Source organism: Bos mutus, chromosome 3, assembly GCF_027580195.1.
Source record: "Bos mutus isolate GX-2022 chromosome 3, NWIPB_WYAK_1.1, whole genome shotgun sequence".
NCBI lineage: Eukaryota > Metazoa > Chordata > Mammalia > Artiodactyla > Bovidae > Bos > Bos mutus.
This window is the reverse complement of record NC_091619.1, coordinates 11924888-11948399: the sequence shown is the minus strand read 5'-3', so window position 1 is coordinate 11948399 and position 23512 is coordinate 11924888. Positions and strand designations below refer to the sequence as shown.

Sequence of the window (23512 nt, the reverse complement as noted above, 5' to 3'; positions counted from 1 at the left end):
TATTTCTGTCACACACACTGAGGGTGCCACGTGATGGTGAGTAAGAGCACACACCAGTGTCACCTGAGGCCCTCTGGTGCTCAGGAATTCTGTGGAGTATTTGAAGCAAATGTTTTAACCCCAGGATAGCAGCCCTTGTTTTAAGGTGACCACTGAATGAAAACCTAAATAAAACAAAAACTGGAAGATAAAGCTGCAAGGAAATCACAGTTCCAAGTCTCATGTTGACTGGCAAAGGCTTTATAAACTCCAGAATCAGGTTAAGGCAGAAAATATCTTTAACAAGTTGTACAACTATAAAATAAAAGATACATTATTACTTGATTACAAATAACCAAGTAAGACAAAGGCTACTCCAGGTAATGTCACTTAACAGAAACCCTGATTTGCAACATGTTCAGCATTATGTGAACCAAGAACTTCCAGATGTCCAGGCTGGGTTTAGAAAAGGAAGCAAAACTAGAGATCAAATTGCCAACATTCACTGGATTACAGAGAAAGCAAGGGAATTTCAGAAAACATCTATCTCTGTTTCATCAACTATGCTAAAGCCTTTGACTGTGTGGATCATGACAAACTGTGGAAAGCTCTCAGAGAGATGGGAGTACCAGACCATCTTACATGTCTCCTGAGAAACCTGCATGCAGGGCAAGAAGCAACAGTCAGAACCCTGTATGGAACAACTGACTGGTTCAAGATCGAGAACGGGGTCTGACAGGGCTGTCTGCTGTCACCCTGTCTGTTTAATCAAAACACTGAGCACATCATGAGAAATGCCAGGCTGGGTGAGTTACAAGCCAGAATCAAGATAGGCAGGAGAAACATCAACAATCTCAGATATGCGGATGATACCACTCTAATGGCAGAAAGGGAAGAGGAACTAGAGAGCCTCTTGATGAGGGTGAAAGAGGAGAGTGAAAGAGCTGGCTGAGGACTAAATATTAAAAACACTAAGATCATTGCATCCGGCCCCATTACTGCATGGCAAATAGAAGGGGAAAAGGTGGAAGGAGTGACAGATTTCTTCTTCTCGGGCTCCAAAATCACTGCAGATGCTGACTGCAGCCATGAAATCAGAAAATGATTGCTTCTTGGCTGGAAAGTGATAACAAACCTAGACAGTGGGTTGAAAAGCAGAGACATTACTCTGTGGACACAGGTCTGTATAGTCAAGGCTATGGTCTTCCCAGTGGTCATGTATGGTGTGAGAGCTGGACCATAAAAAAGGCAGAACAGCAAAGAACTGATGCCTTCAAACTGTGGTGCTGGAGAAGACTCCTGAAAGTCCCTTGGACATCAAGGAGATCAAACCGGTCAATCCTAAGGGAGATCAACCCTGAATGTTCACTGGAAGGACTAATGCTGAAGCTGACGCTCCAGTATTTTGGTCATCTGATGCACACAGATGACTCACTGGAAAAGTCCCTGATGCTGGGAAAGACTGAGGGCAGAAGGAGAAGAGGGCATCAGAGGATGAGATGGCTGGATGGCATCACCAGTACAATGAACATGAATTTGGGCAAACTCTGGGATCTGGTGATGGACAGGGAGGCCTGACGTGCTGCAGTCCATGGGGTCGCAAAGAGTTAGATACGACTGGGCGACTGAACAACAACTAGAGAGAAGAGGCTTTCGGGGACCTGCACTGAACACAAAGAAAATAACCCAGGAATCAAACTGTGGGGAACACTGAGGCTCTCCTCTCAAAACTGACCTGAGGTCCGGCTGCAAACACTGAAAAACGATAGTATAGACTGACCCAGTGCGTGAACTGCTTCCCACTAACCTCCAGAAAATGCCAGAGTCAGGACTGGGCAGAACCCTGGGAGTGTATTCACAAGAGAGCTGAGCCTGGCTCTGACTCAGGGACAGCAGGCACAGCAGGCTGGGGTCTGGATGCTGAAAACAGGGCAGGCGAGAGACGGCAGCCACTCCAGTCTTCCTGCCTGGAGAGTCCCATGGACAGAGGAGCCCGGTGGGCTACAGTCTATCGTCTCGCAAAGAGTCGGACACAACCGAGCGACCAGCACTTTCATTTTTGAGTGCCTTCACTATGAACAGACAACCAAGGATCACTGGGCATTTGAGGAAAGCTTCTAACATGAAGACAAAAACTGTAAGAGAAAAAAGGGAATTCAAAAGAAACAGTAACAGAAGAAAACATTTTTTAAAAAATCATATAAAACAAGAAAAAATTATACAGAGAGATAAGACAATGTATTCATGAAAACAAGTATGGGCTACTAGAATCTGAGAATAAGTAATAGTTCTTGAAAATTACTTGAACTATTACTATCTTCCTCTTAAGGAAGAATTTAAATATTTAATAAAAGTTGGAGGATAAAGTTGTAGAGATTTTCCAGAAGAAAATTGCAAAACAGAAAAAATAAGAAAGAACTGTTCTAGGAAATGATCCAACTCTTAACAGGAATTTCCAAAACAGAGAGTAAGAAAATGGAGGAGGAAATTTTCCAGAGAATAATGCAAGACAATATCCTAAGTGAAGGACATAGCTTCCAGATTGAAAGAGTCCACTGAGTAGCCAGTATAATGTATGAAATAATCCCACAATTTTATAAAATTTCAGAACACAAGGGATAAAAAAAGACGCTAAGAGAAGGAGAATAAAACTGGCCCTACACAAAGGAGGAGGCATCAGGACAGTATCAACTTCTTGGCGTTGGAAGCTAGAAAAATCAGCAATGCCTCAAAATGCTGAAGGAAAATGATTTCCAATCTGGAATCCCACCCAACCAGATTCTCAGTCAAGCTTGAGGGAGGAGAATAAAAACAATTTCAGACCTGCTGAAGACAAACATATTATTTTACAGTTTTGGAGGTCAAAAGTTTGAGATGGGTTTCACTGGGGTGAATCAAGGCATCAGTAGAGCTGCGTTCCTCCTGGGGGCTCCAGGGAGAATCTGCTTCCTTGCTTTCCCCACCTTATGAGAGCTGCTTGCATTCCATGGCTTGTGACCCCTTCCTTCATCTTCAAAGCCAGCAGAATAGTCTTCAAATCTCTGGCTCGGACCCTCCTGCTTCCCTCTGATAAGGACCCTTCTGATTACATTTGGCCCACGTGGATAATCCAGGAAAATCTCCCCATCTCAAGATCCGTAAGGTAACGATCTTGACATGTAACGTAACATATCCCACAGGTTCCAGGGCTTAGGATGTGGACATCTTTTAGAGGTCATTATTCTGTTTACCATACAAAGCCTCAACATTCGTATCTGCTGTGCATCCTTTCTCAAGAAGTTATGGAGGATATGTTCTACCACACTATGGGGATAAAGTAAAAAGGTGAGGATCTGAGGTCTGACAGAAGCGAGAGAAAGAAAATTTCTTGGGAGGGGAGGCCCAGGATGATTCCTACGCAGCAGCCTAAAGCACAACAAAGCCAGGAGATTTCAACAGGCATGTCTCCATGAATAAAATGAAACCAACAGAATATCTGATGTGTCTGAATGTGCTCAGAGTTTTTTGCCTGGAGAGTTTTGAGATGGAGTGCATTCACAGATAAGCACTTAGAAAACTAAGCAAATAAAAACCAAAATAAAGATGAGCTCTATGACAAACAAAAAAATAATTGTACAAAAACCCAAATGTATGCAGTACAACAGTGAGAAGAACAGGTATATGTAACAGTGAAAAATAACACCTGACCACATATCCATACTGGGAAGAAGCGTGTGGCCGTGTATATACTTGAAAGTGTATGCTGGGAAGAAGGGCTTGAAGGGAGGTGCTAAATTCAGTAATAAAGTTGCTCAGAAATATGAAGATAAATATCAGGGGAAAAATGGCAAAAAGAGAAACTTCCCTGGTGATATAGTGGATAAAAATCCCCCTGCTAATATAGAGAACACAAGTTCGAGCCCTGGTCAGGGTAGATTCCACATGCCACAGAGCAACCGAGCCCAATTACTGAGCCTACGTGCTGCAAATACTGAAGCCCAAGCGCGCTACAGGCTGTGCTCGGCAACAAGAGAAGCCGCCAAGAAGCAGCCCAGGCACCACAACAAAGAGTCAAAGTGAAAAGTGAAGTCGGTTGTGTCCGACCCTTTGCAACCCACTGGACTGTAACCTATCAGGCTCCTCCGTCCAGGGGATTTTCCAGGCAAGAGTGCTGGAGTGGATTGCCATTTCCTTCCAGGGGATCTTCCCGACCCAGGAATCGAACCCCGGTCTCCCGCATTGCGGGCAGACGCTTTACCGTCTGAGCCAGTAGGGTAGCCGCCCCTTTTTAAACAGCCACAGCTAGAGAAAGCCCACGTGCTGCATCAAACATCCAGCACAACCAAAAATAAGTAAGTAAATAAAAATTTTAAAATAGCTACAAGAATGGAAAGTGTTCGGCTGCTGTTTCTTAAATTTTTTTTTACTTCCCTTTCCTTCTCAGCCTCCAGTCAGGTTGCTTAGTGTTGTTTGCTGGCTTGCTACTGTAGTTCTGTTCATGGATCCCAGTTTTTCTTTCGTGCTTTGCTTTGGTTAGTTTCAATTGCTTCTTCAAGTTTACTGAATTTTTCTTCCATAGTGTCTTATCTGTCATTTATGCCATCCAATGTTTTTTTCATTTCTAGAAGTTTCTTCCATTTTGGTCTTTTTTTATATTTCTATTTCTCTCCATATTATGTTAAGGTTTTCCTTACAACCTTAAGTTTATTTTTAAGATTTATAATATTTATTTTAAGGTCCTTGTCTATGAATTCTATCGCCTATGTCACTTCTGGGTCTGCTTCTATTGGTTGACTTTTCTCTTGACTATATGTTTTATATTCCCCCTTCTTTGTATGCTTGGTAATTTTTGACTGATGTCAGACATTGTGAAATTTTTTTTTTTTAACACCAAAAACCTTTGTCTTGGGGTAGGCTTCCCAGGTGGTGCTAGTGGCAAAGAACCCACCTGCCAGTGCAGGAGACATAAGAGATGCAGGTTTGATCCCTGGATTGGGCAGATCCCCTGGAGGAGGTCATGTAAACCTACTCCAACGTTCCTGCCTAGAGAATCCCATGGACAGAAGCACCTGAGGGGCTACAGTCTGTAGGGCTGCAAAGAGTCAGACATGACTGAACGGATGCAGCACATACACACAGCCAGTCAGACACTGGGAATTTTTCGACGGCAGGTGTTGGATTTTGTTTTTTGGTGTTTTTCTTTTTAAATACTTGAAGCATAATTAATTTACAATACCGTGTTAGTTTCAAGTGTACGGCAAAGTGATTCAGCTACACACACACACACACATACACACATATATACAAATATACTTTTTTGTACATATATGTGTGTGTGTGTGTATATATATACACATACTTCTTTAGATTCTTGGATTTTGTTATATTGTAAAGACTGAATTTTGTGCTGGCATGAACCTAAATTACTTTTACATTAGTTTGATTCTTTAAACGCTTCCTTTTTATGGTGGGTCCATAGCATCCATAATTTGGTGCTGATTTAGCCCTTACTACCAAGGTGCTAATTTAGTCCCATTACCCCAGTGGCTCAGCGGTAAAGAATCTGCTGCCAATGCAAGAGACATGGGTTCAACCCCTGGGTCGGGAAGATTCCCCGGAGAAGGAAGTGACACCCCACTGCAGTATTTTTTTTTTTTCCCTACTCCAGTATTCTTGCCTTGGAAATCCCATGGACAGAGGAGCCTAGAGGGCTATAGTCCATGGCATCACAGAGTTGGATGCAACTTATGCCACTAAGGTGTGACCATTCTGAGAACTCCAACCAATACCCTGTACATAATGAGTTCTCTCCATTCTGCGTTTGAGAACACAAACTATTTCCAGTCCTGGGTAAGTTTCAGGGCACTGTACAACCTACAGCTTTCCAGGCAGCTCTTCTCTGGCCACCAGGACCTGTCGCCCACACATCCACAAATCTGTATTTAGCAAAGACTCAAGGGGACCCATCGCGTCTTCTCTCTATACTGTTTCTTCTTCTCTGGCACGGTGTCTCGTAAATCCTAGCCACCCTGGCTTCCCCAGCTCAGGGGACAGCTGAGCCGTTTCTGTTTCCCCTCAGTACTGTAGTCTGGGAGATGCCTGGAGGCAGCCGGGACGATCACGGGGCTGCCTTTATTCCCGTCTCTCAGGAATCATGGTACTGCACAGCCTGTCTCCCAGTGTAGAGAATTCTTTCTTTCTTCCCCTACCCCCAGTTTGTTTTCAATAGAACAACTTCTACAGCATTTCAAGGGCAGAAGAAAAAGTTTCCAGGGCTTCTTTAGGTATAATGTCTACCCGTAACTTTAATGCCTTTATTCACAACCTTATTTCTATTCACAATCCAAATTAGTAAATTAGGTATCTGAGGCATACTATGTAAACTGAGAGAGAGAGACAGAAAGACACACAGACAAAAAGAATGAGAGAGACGAACAGACAGACTAGGAATCAGTAAGGTCCTGATGCTGTGAAAGAATATATGCTGCCTAGAAATCTAAGGTTTGAGCCCCAATTCTGCTGCTAACTGCTCTGTGCTTTTAATAGTTTAACATCACAACGCCTCCGTGTCCTCACCACATATGACAACTGCGGACTAAGACTATGGGGTAATTCTTCCACAAGACACTGTTATTCTTTTCTTTACTTCCTCTTAAATCCACCCCCTAATGCCTCCTCCTCAGAGCAAAGTTATAACTGGCCACATTCCTTCTAACACTTTCTATCCCAGAAGAACAGAATCAGTACTAAGCTCTGGAATTTCTGCCATAGCCACAATTATAGTTACATCAGCGTGGACAATACACAATATTAACCACAATGCTAGATTCCATGCTAAGTTCCAAATACAAGTTATTTCTTCTCTGTACTTTCTACAAAAAGCAGAAACCAGACTTTCCTGTTCATCAAGCCTACTAATTATTCAAGTAACTGCTTGCTGCTGCTGCTGCTGGTGCTGCTGCTAAGTCGCTTCAGTCGTGTCCGACTCTGTGCGACCCCATAGATGGCAGCCCACCAGGCTCCCCCATCCCTGGGATTCTCTAGGCAAGAACACTGGAGTGGGTTGCCATTTCCTTCTCCAATGCATGAAAGTGAAAAGTGAAAGCGAAGTCACTCAGTCCTTTCCTACCCTTAGCGACCCCATGGACTGCAGCCCACCAGGCTCCTCCGTCCATGGGATTTTTCCAGGCAAGAGTACTGGAGTGGGGTGCCAGTGCCTTCTCCGAATCCTAAATAATTCATACAAAATAACTTTTCTGTTTTATTATCAATACCAAAATTAACTTACTCCTGTGAATTTCATGGCTTAAGGTACACCTCAATATAGAATCTAGTTCACTAGCTTTAATTCTTTGAGCAATTAGGGAAGACGTGTTTACATCTGACATTCATCTCCTAATTTTGCTTGAGCCAATCTGTTAGTGGTGGTTTGGTGGAAACCTTTACTCAAGCCAGATTCTTTTCCACATACTTTCTTGTGTTCCTCCTAAACCAACCCCTACATTCTTCTCTGCTTCTCTTGCTCTGTCTTTCTGTTTCACTCTCTCACAGCTTAGTATTATTCTTTTCCGCATCCCAGAACACGACACAGCACCAAACTGCAGCGCATGGTACAGTGGGCAGACCGCAATCAGCTGTTACCTGGTGAGATCCAGAAGGCAGGCTCTTTACTAGACCCTCTGTGTCGGAGGGAGACTTCCGTGAAACCTGCTTAACTGGTGACACATTCTCTGATGTATTGCAGCTGATAAGTTGGCAATTTGGAGAACAAATGTAAAAAAAAAAAAAAAAATTAAAATGGAAACATAAAATATAGAAATGCAAGTGATGACAGATGAAATAGCAGATATATAAAAACAAAACTCAACAAAACAATGAGTATCAAAACAATCACATTTCTTGAAACTAATTTTTATCCCTGACACTAATTCTTCCAAGTCAGTGATGCAGCTCCAGGGGAGGAAAAGAAACCAATGTGGGATGACCACTTTGCCCCAGTTTACAACAATGATACCTGCTGAATGGGATTCTGGCTATACTATACATTTATCCTTTGGCTGCTTTGGCTTTTTCCCCTGTTATCATTCCTCCTTTGGCATACAGGTTTAAAGAAGCAAGCTATACTACCTTCTTGATAGCTATTCACTTTTGTGATCATCAAAGGCAAACCTCTTCTGAATGTGCTTCCAAAACAGATCCAGGCTTGTAGTCTTGGCTCATCTCATACCTTCGATTCCCTGGGTCCCCATTGTTTGTTTCCCCACCAATTCCACAACCAAACCAAAGAAAATCCAGGAAGTCATGGATGATAAGAAACTGTGGAATGCCATGTCACATGGGCTGAACTTTTTCAGGGGCACAGGGGGTTTTCAACAGCAAGGCCTATCTCATAAATAAACCAGGGAGAATTGATGCCAAGAGGTATCTCATTACAGATTCCTTGATGGGATGTGTTTTCAGCAGAGCTTAAATCCTTTATAATGTACTTTTAAAAAATCTTAGAAGTGTGGAGAGAATCACTTAAAGTGTCGTTATTAAGATCAAATCATAAAAGCATTCTGCAAACTGTGCTTTCTCTGAACCAGGAGGCTATACACCCCAAACCAAAATGGTTTGAGTATTCTAACACAAAGAGGGTCTAACTCAGTAATAATACAGTCTAAGTATTAAAAAGCACACACACACACACACACACACACACAGAGGCATCTTACATGAAGAACATATATGTTCAGATGACCATAAAACCTGACAACCCAATTTCATTGGGATGGTACACTCCACATGTTTCTAATACAGACACAGGACATATTTGTAGACAAACCATGATAGCTGTTGGGTTAGCTCAGAGATAGATGGTTAGTTGTCAACAAGGGAGATGGGCTGAATACACACACAGGAATATTAACAGCAACAGCCAGTGTGATTGGTTACCATGTGTCTAGTGGGAGTGAAGAGGAGACCCAGCCCTGTTATAGTCCCAAAGTGTCGTCTATGTCAGCTTTTCTTAAGAAGTGGAAGATAAGCAGGATCTGATCTTGGCACACCAAGGTAGAAAAGGCAGGAGAGGAGGAAAAAAAACAAGTAAGAAGAATAGCAGCATTCATGATGCCATGCAAGATTCTAAGGCACACTTTCCTGTGCTTTCATTAACCCAAAAGCATGAACTAAGATTGGCATGTCACCACCTGGATTAGTTTCATGTTGAAAACCAATGTTCCGGTTATGTTTCATCAAAAATTACTCACCATGCAAGGGAGCGAGTACAGTCAGCAAAACAGAAACATTCCAAGCAAGTGATATCTGAATTTGAACACTCAAACTCCTCAAAACACAGCACTCCTAAAAAGTAAAGCAGCAGAGCCCAAAGACAGAGGTCCTACCATCTACCAGCCAAGGAGTTCAGGGCATGCAACCCTCTCAGCTCACAGTCCCTTCATGCACTTGGGACACAGCCCGTGCTCATCAGCTGAAACCCAGCCTCACTCTCAGTCTTACCACACAATTTCTACAGAGCTTATATGGGCTAGCTGTCCAGCTGGAGTGGCAAAAAGAGAGGGTCCTTCAATTAGACACACATCCTCCGCTCAAATGTGTTATCTTTGAGAAGCCACAAACATAAAGAAAGTCTACTTTTCTTTAATGCTGGTGTATTTTGGTGTTCAACTCTTATTATCCCCCTTGGATGAGTCTAACCATGCATTCAAGAACAAGTCATAAACTACTTTTAAAACTACAAACAGGAAAAGTCCTGCATCATCACATCAGGTAGGAGTCATTTACCAGCACACTCTCCCCAGGCATTGTTATGATTATTACATTTACCTAATTGAAAAGAAGAACCTTGTAAGATTATTACCAAGAGATCGAATTAAACTCATACTGGAGCAAGAGATCTGTGGCTTAATAATACTAATCTCAGAGTGGAAGGTACTCAGAGAGCACAGACTACAGAGCAGTCCACTTCACCAAACCTAAGAAAGAAACTGAAACAGGTATTAGCATCACATTCCACGTTTAATAGCAGTCCATTGATCTCTGCTTGCCCACACAAAACACTTTCTAAGGAGACAGCTCAGTTCTGACATGAAAGTTAACAGCAACTAATTCTTCACCATTCTTTTTCCATACAACATATACAAGTTTTCACAAATTTTGACTCCTTCCCTCCAACTTTCCCCTCGAAAGCAGAGCTTCTTACCCAGCATAATCCCGTTTAGAGTTTCTCCTTCTATAGACGACAGCCAGAATCATGGTGATAAGCAGAGTGAGACCTAGGACCACGGCAGTAACTATACCCACCACTACCCAAACTGGAAATGCAGGCAAAATCTCTAGAGAGAAAGAACAACAAAATATGTTTAAGGTACATTGCTATAGAGAGAAGAAATGAAATTGTATTAAGTTAATAAACAAGTGTCTTCCTTTAGCAATTACCACACACTCTCTTATTATCCAAGTTATGATATTCTAATACCTAACTGGTGACATATGAACATTAACTGATAAAGAATGAGCTTCAGAACTCAACACATTTATATATACATAATCCCTCTCAATGCTCTAACTCAAAGAAAAGAGGGGTATGTGACTTTACCTCAATCTATCCTCCAACAAAGCAGACTTTGTCTCAAAGTGAGATCCAGAACCTGCATTTCCTGGCTTATTCTCCAAAAAAAGGTGAAGAAATAGCTATACTGTTTCTGCCAGTGTTAAAGCTTTCTCCCGAAGAATATTGTGTGTGAAGTCGCTGAGTCGTGTCCAACTCTTTGTGACCCCATGGACTGTAGCCTACCAGGCTCCTCCGTCCATGGGATTTTCCAGGCAAGAGTACTGGAGTGGGTTACCACTGCCTTCTCCGGAGGATCTTCCCTACCCAGGGATCGAACCCGGGTGTCCTGCATTGTAGGCAGATGCTTTACTGTCTGAGCCACCAGGGAAGTCAGAATATTAAAATAATACTAATTTCCTTTCCCACTACCCACCACATGTAACTATAATGAATCTGGTCTTACTTCTAACTAACAATGAAAAATTCATACTCCTGGAATCTGATCCACATGCTCCAGACAGCAGGTATATAAATGGAGAAATTGAACACTTCAGTTGGAATGAGTTCCCTGACCCCCACAGATGTTTCGTAGAGCCACAGTCCATGGAAACAGGGATCATAACTGTATGGCAGAAATACCCCTTTCAAACACATCCTGAAACATAACTCTTAAGGGGACTGTATCAATACTGCAAAAATATTCAAGGAAGTACCTTTCTCTACAACATAGAGCCTAATGTGTCCTGGCTGGACAACAATGTCAGGAGGGTTTTTGACATCACAGATGTAGGTGCCATTGTGAATAAACTGCATATTTTCTATGTTGATTGATGCATCTTTCTTGTCAAGGTCTCCAGCCCAGCTGATTCTGTCCTTAAATGGTGGATAATTCCCAGCATACACTTGCCCTTGGGAGTAGTGGAAAAACTGCAATTAGAAAAAAGAACACATGAGCTATTCTCAAAGGCAGAAGTTCTAAACTCTAGTACAGGCATACTGTGAAGGGTTCTTTTTAAAAAAGACTTCATTTGAGGAGCTCCAATCAAGATTGTGGAGCAAGTACATGGAAAAAAGACCACATCCAGAAAGAAATGCCACATCATCAAGATGTGATGATAAAAGAAATGCCAAATCTCAAGCAACGGAACCCAAGCCAGACAGGGGTTTAGAAATCATGGAGCCCAACCCTCTTTCAGTTGAAGAAATAAACTTGTACACTGTCTCTAATCCTCTCAATACTCCTGTGATGTAGCAATTACCAGCCATATTTTTATAAATAAGGAGATTGAGACTCAAAGAACCCATTTGCCCGAGGTCACAATGATAACAGGTGGTAGATTCAAAGTCAGGACCACCTGATTCTTCAAAGCCAGTGCTCTGATGGACACCACGATTGAGCCCAGTGAATCCAAAAGTTTCAGCCTTAATTCACAAAGCTTACCATTAAGATACACGAAGGCATCAAGAAAAAGAAGCCGAAATATCACAGATCAGTTAATCTGGTGGGCTACCCCATTTTACTTATGTGTTTCCTACAGAAAAGTCATGGATATGTGAAAGGAACACAGCCCAGACAACCCAAAAGTCTCGTCTGCCTTTGCAGGTTCAGCCTTTAGCCCTTTCTCTTTGCAGTCTCATTCTCTCTGCAGACCTGCTTTTAGCAAAGGAACTCATTTCTCAAAGTAACTTTCTCAAACCCAGTCCCCTGAAAATAAGGTCAGGCCTGGAGGGTGGGGATCTATTTTCATATGTGGCTCCAATCTACACAGCTCTGCTGGAGGCCTGATGTCTTTGTTCTTATTCACCTATGGGGAAATTGTAGGGTTGGGGACAGCAATCAGCATTAGTCAACCACTGAGCTGTACTAGCAATCCAAACACAACATTTTCAGAATCTTTTATAGAAGCTGAAATCTCATCCATTGTGCAATCTCATCCATTCCTATGATTTAATGGCCATCTATATTTTGTTAACTTCTTAATCTCTCTCATCCATAGTACTCTCTGGAGCTCTAGACTCCTAATCCAACCACCTACTTACTTTAGCTTAGCTGTCCCCACCTTCCCGTTTGCCACCTTATCCTACAAACTCCATCTTCTACCTGTGACATCTTGACTGATGGCACATGCCAGTTTCCCAAACCATATATTTTGGAATTATCATTGATTCGTCTTTCTTCCCATTCAGTTGGTCTCCCAATTCTGTCAATTCTATTTCCTAAGTTTCTCTCTTCTATTTGAGTCCCACCAATATTACCTGATTTTATGTCCTCATTATCTTGGACTGTATGACCTTTTAACTGGTCTCAAGTTCCTCTAATCCATCCTCCATAATGCTTAAATGATTACTAGAAAAAAAAAATTATCAAATATATACCCTGTGTTTAAAATAAACTAATGCTGATCAGGAACTATGAAGGGGCTGAGATTTTACACTCTCTGCAACTCAGCCATAGGTTCACAGATGCTGGCAGAAACACGAGACTCACGGGAAGTCTTTGTTCTCCTGTTAGAAGACCTGGACACAAAGAACCCTATTACTTACAAACAGCCAGCAGCATGTTTTTATCTGTGGCCCCTGCCCCTCAGAGTCCACAAGGACAGCGTGGAGGGACTAGGGTGGATGCTGTGCACACAGAGGCTCTGCATCACAGCTGAGGAGCCTCAAGCTTGGAAAACCCCAATTTTTTATAATGGGCAGTAAGCCCATCTGACCTTTGCCCCAAAGGGAGACATATTACTATCGTGGACAGTAAGCAAGCCTGTCTTCTGCTCCAGAAGGAGACACCCTCTCTGCCTGCTAAGACTAGTCACTGTAAAAGAAAGGCAGCCAAGGCCTATGCTTGCAAGATGGACAGAAATGTGAAATACCATGAAAAATAACATTCTGACACTCATAACCACTCTACAAGGTAAGATTCACCTGCCAGATATTTTGCAAGTGAGGAAAGTGAGGCTCAGAACCTTAGTGACTTACTCAAGGTCACAGGTCTTAAGAGACAGAATTCAAACCCAGCTCTGAATCAAAGCTTAAGCTATTTCTGTTATTTTAATGCCTCTCATGTCTGATCATATCTTGCCTGGCCCAAGCCCTTCACCCTGTCTTCTTTACCAGGAAATAAACCATAAGCTCTCAGCTTAGCAAGCAAGTCCTCCTGTCATCTGGGCTCTGCTTTCCTTTCTACCTCATCTACAGACATTCCCTGCCCTGTACTTCTGAAACAGTAATGAAAACGTACACTACACCCTTTCCCACTGCTGGGTCTCTGCAGCCCCTCCCTCATTAGACCTGATGCCTCTGAAACTGTTTTTGTCTCTGTGCTTCTCTGCACTTGGCACATCACTGGAACTGTATATGTTTGCTGAACTGTGCGATTGATAATGATTTGGTCAAACCAGTAAGAAAGAGTAACAAAATGGTAAAAAAAAAGAAACTCATACAAAAAAGAGACTAGATCTCCTTGAAAGTGAAAGTTAGTCACTCAGCCATATCTGACTCTGTGATTCCATGGACTGTAGCCCACCAGGCTCCTCTGTCCATGTAATTCTCCAGACAAGAATACTGGAGTTGGAAAAAAAAAAAAAAAAAAAGAATACTGGAGTGGTTGCCATTTCATTCTCCAGGAGATCTTCCCAACCCAGGGATTGAACCCAGGTCTCCTGCATTGCAGGCAGACTCTTTATCAACTGAGCCACCAGGGAAATCAGATCTCCTTATCAACCAACATTTATCAAGCAAAAGCCAGTGATAACATCGTGAGGGACATCAAAAGTGTAAGATAGGTCTCTACCCTTAAAATGCTTCCATTCAAGATAATGAAGAGTAAAACTGTTCTAGTAAGGCACACTCTTTCACAGGAGTGGACAAGATAACATGGGCAGGTAAACAGGGAGGGCTTCCCTGGTGGCCCAGTGGTTAAGACTCAACGCTTCCAGTGCAGAGGGCACTGTTTTAATCCCTGGTCAGGGAACTAAGATCCCAAATGCCTTGTGGCATGGCCAAAAAAAAAAAATAGCTAAAAGGTCAAAGGAGGTATTTAGAGGGATCAGAATGTGAAGATGGGACAGAACTTAAATGGTAAGAGCTCAGAAGTGGAAAAACAAAGCATCAAGTTCTTTTTGCTAGACTGAAGGAGATCACATAGGAGAACATTAGTGGGGCTGGAACCCAGTTGTGAGGAGTTTTAGAATTCCAGACAAGAACTGTTCGCAATGGGAACCATGAGGATTCTGAAGAGGGCAGTGATGAGGCGAAAGAACTGTTTTAAGATGAGGCACCTGGTGGACTGCAGGGGTGGCTTGAAAGATGGATGGTATAAAGTGGAGGAATAACTAGGGGTGTTACTGCACTAGCCCTGGCAGAGTTTTTATCATGTAATGGACAGCAGAGAAGCAGGAAGGTTAACAAAAATCTAGATGCCAGATACAAAGTAGGAAGATCCAGCAAATGTTCTTATTTCTTGGTTGAGTGTGAGCAGTGGAAGGGAAGAAGCTATGGATCGGGAAGGGAAGGACAAAAACCCCACTAACAAAACACAAGATTAAAAAAAACAAAAAATCAGGTCCCTAGAAGAAAATAAATACCCAAAAACAACTAGCAGAGAAGGGAACATTGGGTAGAAAAGATGAGCTCAGTTTTAGACACGGGGACCCTAATTCCATGGACCAGAAAAGCCATCTTTGGTATTTTGGGCTTGATTTTACTTCTCTTGAAAATCTATAAAAATGAAGAGCATCCTACTCATCTTATTAACTGTGCACCAATATCTGGGGGTTAAAGCATCCTGTATCAGTAACTGAACATTCTGGAATTAACTATCATCAGATTGGTATGTAAGTATAAATTGATTAGCTAAACTATAGCATTAACCAGAAACACAGCATCTTCTTTTATTTTTTGGCTGCACTGGGTCTTTGTTGTGGCACATGGACTCTTTGTAGTGCCAACTACATATGGCATGAGGCTGCAGCACGCAGGTTTAGTTGTCCCCAGGCATGTAGGATCTTAGCTCCTCAACCAGGGACCCAACCCTCATCCCCTGCACTGGAAGACAGATTCTTAACCACTGGACCACTGGGAAAGTTCCCAGCATGCTCTTAATATTAAGGCTTAGGGTATGTAAACATGCATGGCCCACATGACAAGGATGAGAAGGCGATGGCACCCCACTCCAGTACTCTTGCCTGGAGAATCCCTTGTACGGAGGAGCCTGGTGGGCTGCAGTCCCTGGGGTCTCGAAGAGTCGGACACGACTGAGCAACTTCACTTTCACTTTTCACTTTCATGCATTGGAGAAGGAAATGGCAACCCACTCCAGTGTTCTTGCCTGGAGAATCCCAGGGATGGGGGAGCCTGGTGGGCTGCCGTCTATGGGGTCGCACAGAGTCGGACATGACTGAAGCGACTTAGCAGCAGCAGTAGCAGAACTGCTCTTCAAAAGAAAGAGCATCTAGGTGTCTTTCTGATGATGCTTTACTTTCTATAGATTATGTCCCTCACTTCTAGTCTGGCAAAAGATATCAGTGGGAAATCATTACAAATTTAAATAATTCTTTGAACTCTGCTGGGTAAATCTGTGTGTTTAATTTTGCATCTATAGGATACATGTTTCACATTAATAACATGTTTACGGGAAGCAACAGAATGCCTCTGACTCTGTTTTCCCATGTTATATTTGTATGGGTTCCTGCTCTCACTCACTCTGGGACTCTGTTTTACCAAGAATCATACCTAACTGGACCCTATGAGGAAGTTAACTAAATCTGTAATCTCTGACTTTACCGCATCTTTCCTTCCTTCTAAGGCACAGCACCCAAGGGTCTCTCTTTTTATAAATCCTGAGGGACACAAGTCCACTCAAAGATTTGGAAATCAGGTATATACCCCAACCCAGTAGATACATGATAGATGATAGAGATATTAATATTGGTAACAATATCGATAAAAAGTTGCATTTAAGAGATGCTGAATTATTTTTTTTCCTGGAGCGTCTGAGGCAAGAAAAGGGCCTTAAAGTGTCACTGACTTATTTTGCAAGTGCCTAATTCAGAAGCCCTAGGTGTTCTTTGGAAGGAATGATGCTAAAGCTGAAACTCCAGTACTTTGGCCGCCTCATGCAAAGAGTTGACTCATTGGAAAAGACTCTGATGCTGGGAGGGATTGGGGGCAGGAGGAAAAGGGGACGACAGAGGATGAAATGGCTGGATGGCATCACTGACTCAATGGACGTGAGTTTGAGTGAACTCTGGGATTTGGTGATGGACAGGGAGGCCTGGTGTGCTGTGATTCATGGGATCGCAAAGAGTTGGACACGACTGAGCGACTGAACTGAATCAGAAGAATGCATCATTAATCACACTGGAGAAGTAAAGATCTCATGAGGTCATCGTGACATGAGTCAGTATGGTCATTGTGACATGAGTCAGTATGGCCATCATCAAAAAGTCTACAAACAATAAATGCAGGAGAGGATACGGATAAAAGGGAATCCTCTTGCACTGTTGGTGGGAATGCAAATTGATATAGCCACTATGGAAAACAGTATGGAGATTCCTTAAAAACTAGGAATAAAACCACCATATAACACAGCAATCCCACTACTGGGCGTATGCCCTGAGGAAACCAGAATTGAAAAAGATACATGCACTGCAGTGTTCACTGCAGCACCATTTACAATAGCTAGGACATGGAAGCAACCTAGATGTCCATTGAAAGATGAGTGGATAAGGAAATCGTGGTACATATATATAATGGAATATTACTCAGCTATAAGAAAGAATGCATTTAAGTCAGTTCTAATGAGTTGCATGAACCTAGAGCCTATCATACAGAGTGAAGTAAGTCAGAAAGAGAAAGACAAATATTGTATATTAACACATATATATGGAATCTAAAAAGATAGTACTGATGATCCTATATGCAGAGCAGCAAAGTAGACATGAACATAAAGAACAGACTTTTAGACAGTGGGGGAAGGAGAGAGCAGGATGATTTGAGAGAATAGCACTGAATCATATAATTACCATAAGTAAAGTAGATAGCCCCTGGGAATTTGATGTATGATGCAGGGAACCCAAAACCATGCTCCATGACAACCTAATGGGGTGGGAAGGGGAGGGAGGTGGGGGTTTCAAGAGGGAGGGGCCATATGTATACCTAATTCGGATTCATGTTGATGTATGGAAAAAATCATCATAATATCCTCTAATTGTCCTTTAATGAGAGGATAATATATATCCTTTATATATCCGTAATATCCTTTAATTATCCTCTAATTAAAAAAATTAAAAGAACATCGTGAGATAGGACCCGTAGAGATCAAACAAGCATTCCTACCGACACTGTGGTGTCAGTCCCCTCTGGCTGGAAACTCCAGGAGACTGAGGTCAACGTGCCGGTTGTGTTAGTAGACTTGAACTTGCACGTCAGCTTCCCTTGTGTCCCATTTGCCACGAAGATTTCTTTTGGTGTATACACCTCCAAGGCCGATACACCGTATGTCACTGGGGAGAGAGGAACAAGGACAGTTTAGGAGTAGGATTTATCATGAATACCACTGTGCATATTTATCTGAGGACAAAGAAAAGATAAAAGAACATTACAAACTATATACAGTAATCCACCACCACTGTATATTAGAGTCTGGGATTTTTGTTTTTTAGTAAGAAGACATTTTTACTAGTTCAGTTCCACCTAATATTTAAGTTTTCTTTTGAATTAACAGACCTTAATTTTCAGAGCAGTTTGAGGTTTACAGAAAGCAGGTAGTTCCTGGGACTTCCCTGGTGGTCCAGACGTTAAGACTCTGAGCTTCAGGCAAACAAAAAAAAAAAAGGGAGTTCCATATATTCCCTCTTGCTTCCCCCAAGTTCCAGTTTTCTCTATTGTTAACACTTTGCATTAGTGTATCACCAACATCCAGAATATTCTATAGCTAGAATCATATAGTTAATGTAGCCTTTTCAGATTGACTTTTCTCATTTAAGCTTCCTTCATATCATTTCATGGCATGACAGACCACTTCATTTTATTGCTGAACAATATCCTTTGTACTTAAGTTTCTCAGTTCATCTACTGAAGGACATCTCATCATGCTTCTCTGATGCTATTTTTAATGATGTGGAGGCCATATTTTTAACTCTTTAAATGGTTCTTATATTCACCTCCTACATTTCAATTTATATCAGGTTGATCTTTTCTCATCTTCCATATTTAAACCAATTTAAACTGTTCTAGGTAAGAGATCACTTTATTTTAAAGCCATGTTCATTATGTAACACACTCTTTTCCTGTATTTAAGGGGAAAAAAAGCGTTACATATCTTGTGTTCATTAATGAAATCTTCCCTACCATTGAATTTCAGTGTGTCAGATAACATGTGTACTCAAGAAATAACTAACCACATTGAGTCACATATTCCTCTCCTCATTGCATTTTTCAGTTAGCCTAAGCCCGGAAAGTAGTAATTAAAATGTCTTATCATTTCAAGATCTACAATCAGAGGCAACTGCAGGAATTATTAAGGACTGTTGCTAAGATAAAATAATCTTCACCTCAAAAGAAACTCTTTCATGGACTAAATGAAGATTAGAAAGAAACTAATTTGGCCTAAAAGTGGAAACAGAGTTAATACAGAAAAGATGAAAAACACCCATTTTCAAAATAAGATATTTTTTAAAGAAATATTTGGGAGAGAATCCCTATCTACAGTGTTCCAATTATTCTTAGAATGTAATAGATGAGTAGAATAAGGAAGGGTATTGTCACGCGGGACTGATGGTCATTTTCAGAATTTTTTCTTCCTGAGGTCTTTATGACTCCAGGCCAAGGAGAGCAGCAGTACTCCCCCATTCTCCCCAACTATCTTCCAAATGTTTATTCTCAGGACACAATGGACACTTTTGGCCATTCTTCTAAATAAACTGATAGCCACACTGAATCAAGTAGATTTTTTTCTGCTAAAGAGGGTGGATTATTATTATAGAGAACAACAGATTATTATTCGTGGTCCAAACCTCAAAACAAGACCTTCTTTTAAGCAAGAAGCAAACAAAAGACACCCCGTGCTATTGTGGGTAGGCAGAAAAGCAGCCCCAGGGCACTTGAGCTCAGAATGAAGGACAAAGCACAAGACGACAATCTGACTTACTCCAGGAAGCAGCACTGGTTTGTGACCCTTATTTACTCTGTGATTTTGACTAGTTTTCTCCACTGTGAGGAGCACTGCAAGGCAAGTCACAGTCTGTAAAATCAATAAATTAAGTTTCTCAACGATTTTCTCAAACAAGATCCCTGCTACAAGGTCTAGCTGCAAGAACTGTTACCCTGAGAAGTTATTTAAAGATGGAACTAGGCCAAGGGCCCAAGTTTACAGTCATGTAATTTTGACCAAAAGACCAACCAAATCCCTAAATGAGTTTTTAGACAATCTGTTCAAGACAGACAATTATGTCAAAACTGGTTAAAAAACAAATGGCTTTTTTTTTTTTCCAGCATGCAGCCTTTGGCAGCCTGGTTTATTTCATTTACTATTGTTTTTTTTTTTTTTTTTTTTTTTTTTTTTTTTTATTATCCAGAATCTACAGTTTATTTTAGAGTTCACTCTGCATGTTGTACATTTTATGGATTTACAAAAATGCACAGTGACATATATGCAAAAACAACAACATATCATCACTCTGGCTAATTTGGACATGTAGTTTTTAGAGTCAGGAAAATCAATTCCAACTCCAGCCAGTCAGCTAGTTGCAGAAAAATAAAATAACTTCATACATAGCTAGTTAACCTCCTCTTATCCCTGACTCTCTTTCTCTTACTCCTTTTGTAATTCTTAGAGATTCCGTTAGTCATAGGAAGAAACTCCCAAACCCTGGTCTCCTTATCTTCTTTTTTCCAATAATCTTGTCCTCAGGCTTATCCCAGCTACTAATTCCCATAAGCTAGCCTAGATGGGGCTTCTCCGCCACGGCACTACTGACGGTCAGGCCAGATTAGTCTTTGTTGTGGAGGCTCTCCTGTGCATGGATGTTTAGCAGCATCCCTGACCTCCACCAGGTGTCTGAAGTATCTTCTCCCCTTCCAGTTGTGACAACCAACAATGTCTTCAGACAACCACAGATTTCCCTATTCAGGGGTAAGTTGCTCCTGGTTGAGAACTGCTGCCCCAGATCCTATCATCAATACCTGTGCCCCCTCCACAATCTTATTTCAGGCTCTCTACCTCTGATCTTTCCAGAACATTTCCTCCAAAACCCTGATTTTATTGAATCCTTCAGCCACATTAAAACCCAGAATCCATCAGTCCTGCAACCCTTTTACAGTCTCATGCATTCTGCATCTCTACCAGGGCAGCTGATCACAGATGGAGAAAAGCACACAATCCCACTGACTGGGCTTCCCCTTAAACCCATGACCATTAACGTCAAACAGGACTCTTAATGGTGCCGAGCAATCCTCCCACATCCTCTCTCCGTCAAGGATCCACTTTCCTAAATGACTACTTTATGCCTTCTCTTTAACCTCAACTGGGGACCGCCCCCGCTGCTTCTGCTCAGCTAATGACCGTGCTGCCTGTTTCCGTGAGAAAACAGAATCGGAAGAGAAGCTCTCCGTGTCCCCAACCATATCCTACCCTCCCTCCGCCTGCATCTGTGGCCTGTCCTTCCTCTGCAGGAAATGTGTGTGCCCCTCTCCACTGTGCGCTGCGTCTCATCTCTCAGTCACCTAGAGACACTGATGTAGCAACTCTCGCTTTTTCTCCTGAGTTTTTCATTCTCTACTGAGTTACTGTCATCAGCCATAGAACTACATACATTTATATAGTATTTATTATTCTATATATACTATATACTTTAGCGGAAAAAAATCTTGACCCTGCATTGCCCCCCAGGTAAGATCTCTTTGCCCTCTTCTAATCTACAAATCTTAAAATAACTGTCCACAGTCACTGTACCCATCTCCCTCCTCCCATTTTCTCTTGAATAAACCCTGTTCAGACTTTCATCCCCAGCACTCCACTAAAACGGTTCTTGTTAAGAAATCCAATGACTTCCATGCGGCTAAACTGACAGTTAATTCTCAATCTCATCTTATTGACTGAACTACATTAGATACAATTGATCACTCCCTCCTTGGAACAATTTTTTCCCCCCAATTTGGTATTAGTATCTCATCCCTTTTGATTCTCTCATCAGCTCCTCCTTTTCTAGTCCCCTGACCTCTATATGCTAGATGGCCCCAGATCATCCCTCTGAACTCTTAAAAATCTTTTTTAATTTTGGCTGCACTGAGTCTCTGTTGCAGCGCAAGGGGGCTTCTGTTATTGTGGAGCTCAGGCTAGAGAGCACATGAGCTCAGGAGCTGCAGGACATGGGCTTAGTTGCCCTGCGACATGTGGATTCGTAGTTCCGTCCAGGGGTCGACCCCGTGTCCCCTGCGCTAAAAGGTGGATTCTTAACCACTGGACCACCAACGAAGCCCCTCACCCCTCTGACCTCTTATCTAGTCATTCTCTTGGTGACCTCATCTAGTTTCAGGGCTTTAAATATCTCCTAAATGCCGATGACTCCCGTGTACACACACACACACACACAAACATACATATGCAAGTGTTTACCCAACAATGTCACTTGAATCTAACTGGCATCTTAAATTTAACAATGTAAAGATGATTCCCACTTCCAAATCTGCCCTCCACTTTAATAAGCGACAACTCCAGCCTTCCAGTGGCTGAGGTCAAAACTCTGGACACCTTTCTTTCTCACAATTTACCTCTAAGCCATCACAAAACATGTGTCTCCACTAAAAATATATCTAGAAATGGAGCTCTGCACGCTCTTCCAATGCTACCATCTTGGTCCATTCCACCATCATCTTGCACTTGGGTTATTTCTGTGACTTCCTAAGCTGGTTCTCTCTTCCACCCTCAGCCACTTAACTGCAGCCAATACACAGGTCAGAGAGATCTTGGCCTCTCTGATCTTATCACTCTACACAAAACGCTCCAAGGATTCCCCACATCAACCAGGATCAGGTCTGAGCACTCACAGTGGCTCATAGAGCCCAGGGTAAGCGAGCCCCGACCACCTCTCAGACTTCATCTCATCTCCTGCACTTTCCCCCAAACATGCTGAGTAGTCACCCCACCGCCTGGCCGTGCCTCTGCCTCTGCCCGTGGTGAGCCCCAGGACAGAGAACAGCGCGGATGAGGAGATGGGAAGTCGTCATGCATGAGAACGAAGAAGGGCCATCAGCCGAGAGAACTGCTAGGAGTAAGGTACTCTGCACAGCTGATCTCAGGGAGAAGTTTCAGCAGAGATTTACACTGCGTGTGGTAACATGCACATCAAAGAATCCCGAAGTGCTTACAGCAGTTTCTGATCAGCTGTGAGGAACCCCTTAGAAAGTTTCTCCTGTGTGGGGGAAGAGAAAGGAAAACATAGATCTCCTTCTCAGACTACATTCCATGTAGCCCAAGCCAGGGATGAATTCACTGGATTCTTAAACAATTGGAAATGGTTTGCTTTGTTCAGCCTTTTTTTTTTTTTTAAAGTGACTAGGAGTATTATGGAAGTACATAGTAAAATTATTCATAGAAGAGAGTTTTAAGGGGCTAGTTAAAATGGCTAAAGAATGCAAATATAAAGAACACTGAGATGTAGAGAAACTATTGTTCTAATCCACGTCATCCCATGTCACTGTAGACTGGACTCCCAGTCTGAATAAGACATTACATAGGTATTTTTTAGGCCTCAGATTTACGATTATGGAATAGTGACAAAAATCATTGTGAAAAGTATTAAAATTGTGGTTTAAAAACTCATTGCTAGGGGGAAAGGTCTCCTGCTGATTCCTGGAAAAACCTTGCCTCAGGAATAAAAACATAGAAATGAAATAAAAAGATTAAGTAATATGCACATGTTTTTACAACTGGCCAACTTTGTATTCTGAGTTACATATTAACTTACAGATAAACTTCAGAATGGAAACCAGAGCTGTTCTGAT

The 23512-nt window shown here is 42.0% G+C and overlaps 1 protein-coding gene across 1 annotated transcript in view; it reads right to left on the bottom strand.

Annotated features, from left to right (window-relative positions):
• The window catches only part of MPZL1 (myelin protein zero like 1), an 81903-nt gene that overhangs the window by 8426 nt on the left and 49965 nt on the right, over positions 1-23512 (bottom strand). The window contains exons 2-5 of the mRNA XM_070366863.1: positions 17846-18012; positions 11224-11437; positions 10160-10292; positions 7600-7702 (exon numbers count right to left, since the gene is read on the bottom strand). Of these exons, the coding sequence (XP_070222964.1) occupies positions 7600-7702; positions 10160-10292; positions 11224-11437; positions 17846-18012 (617 nt within the window). The remainder of the gene's footprint in view (positions 1-7599; positions 7703-10159; positions 10293-11223; positions 11438-17845; positions 18013-23512) is intronic.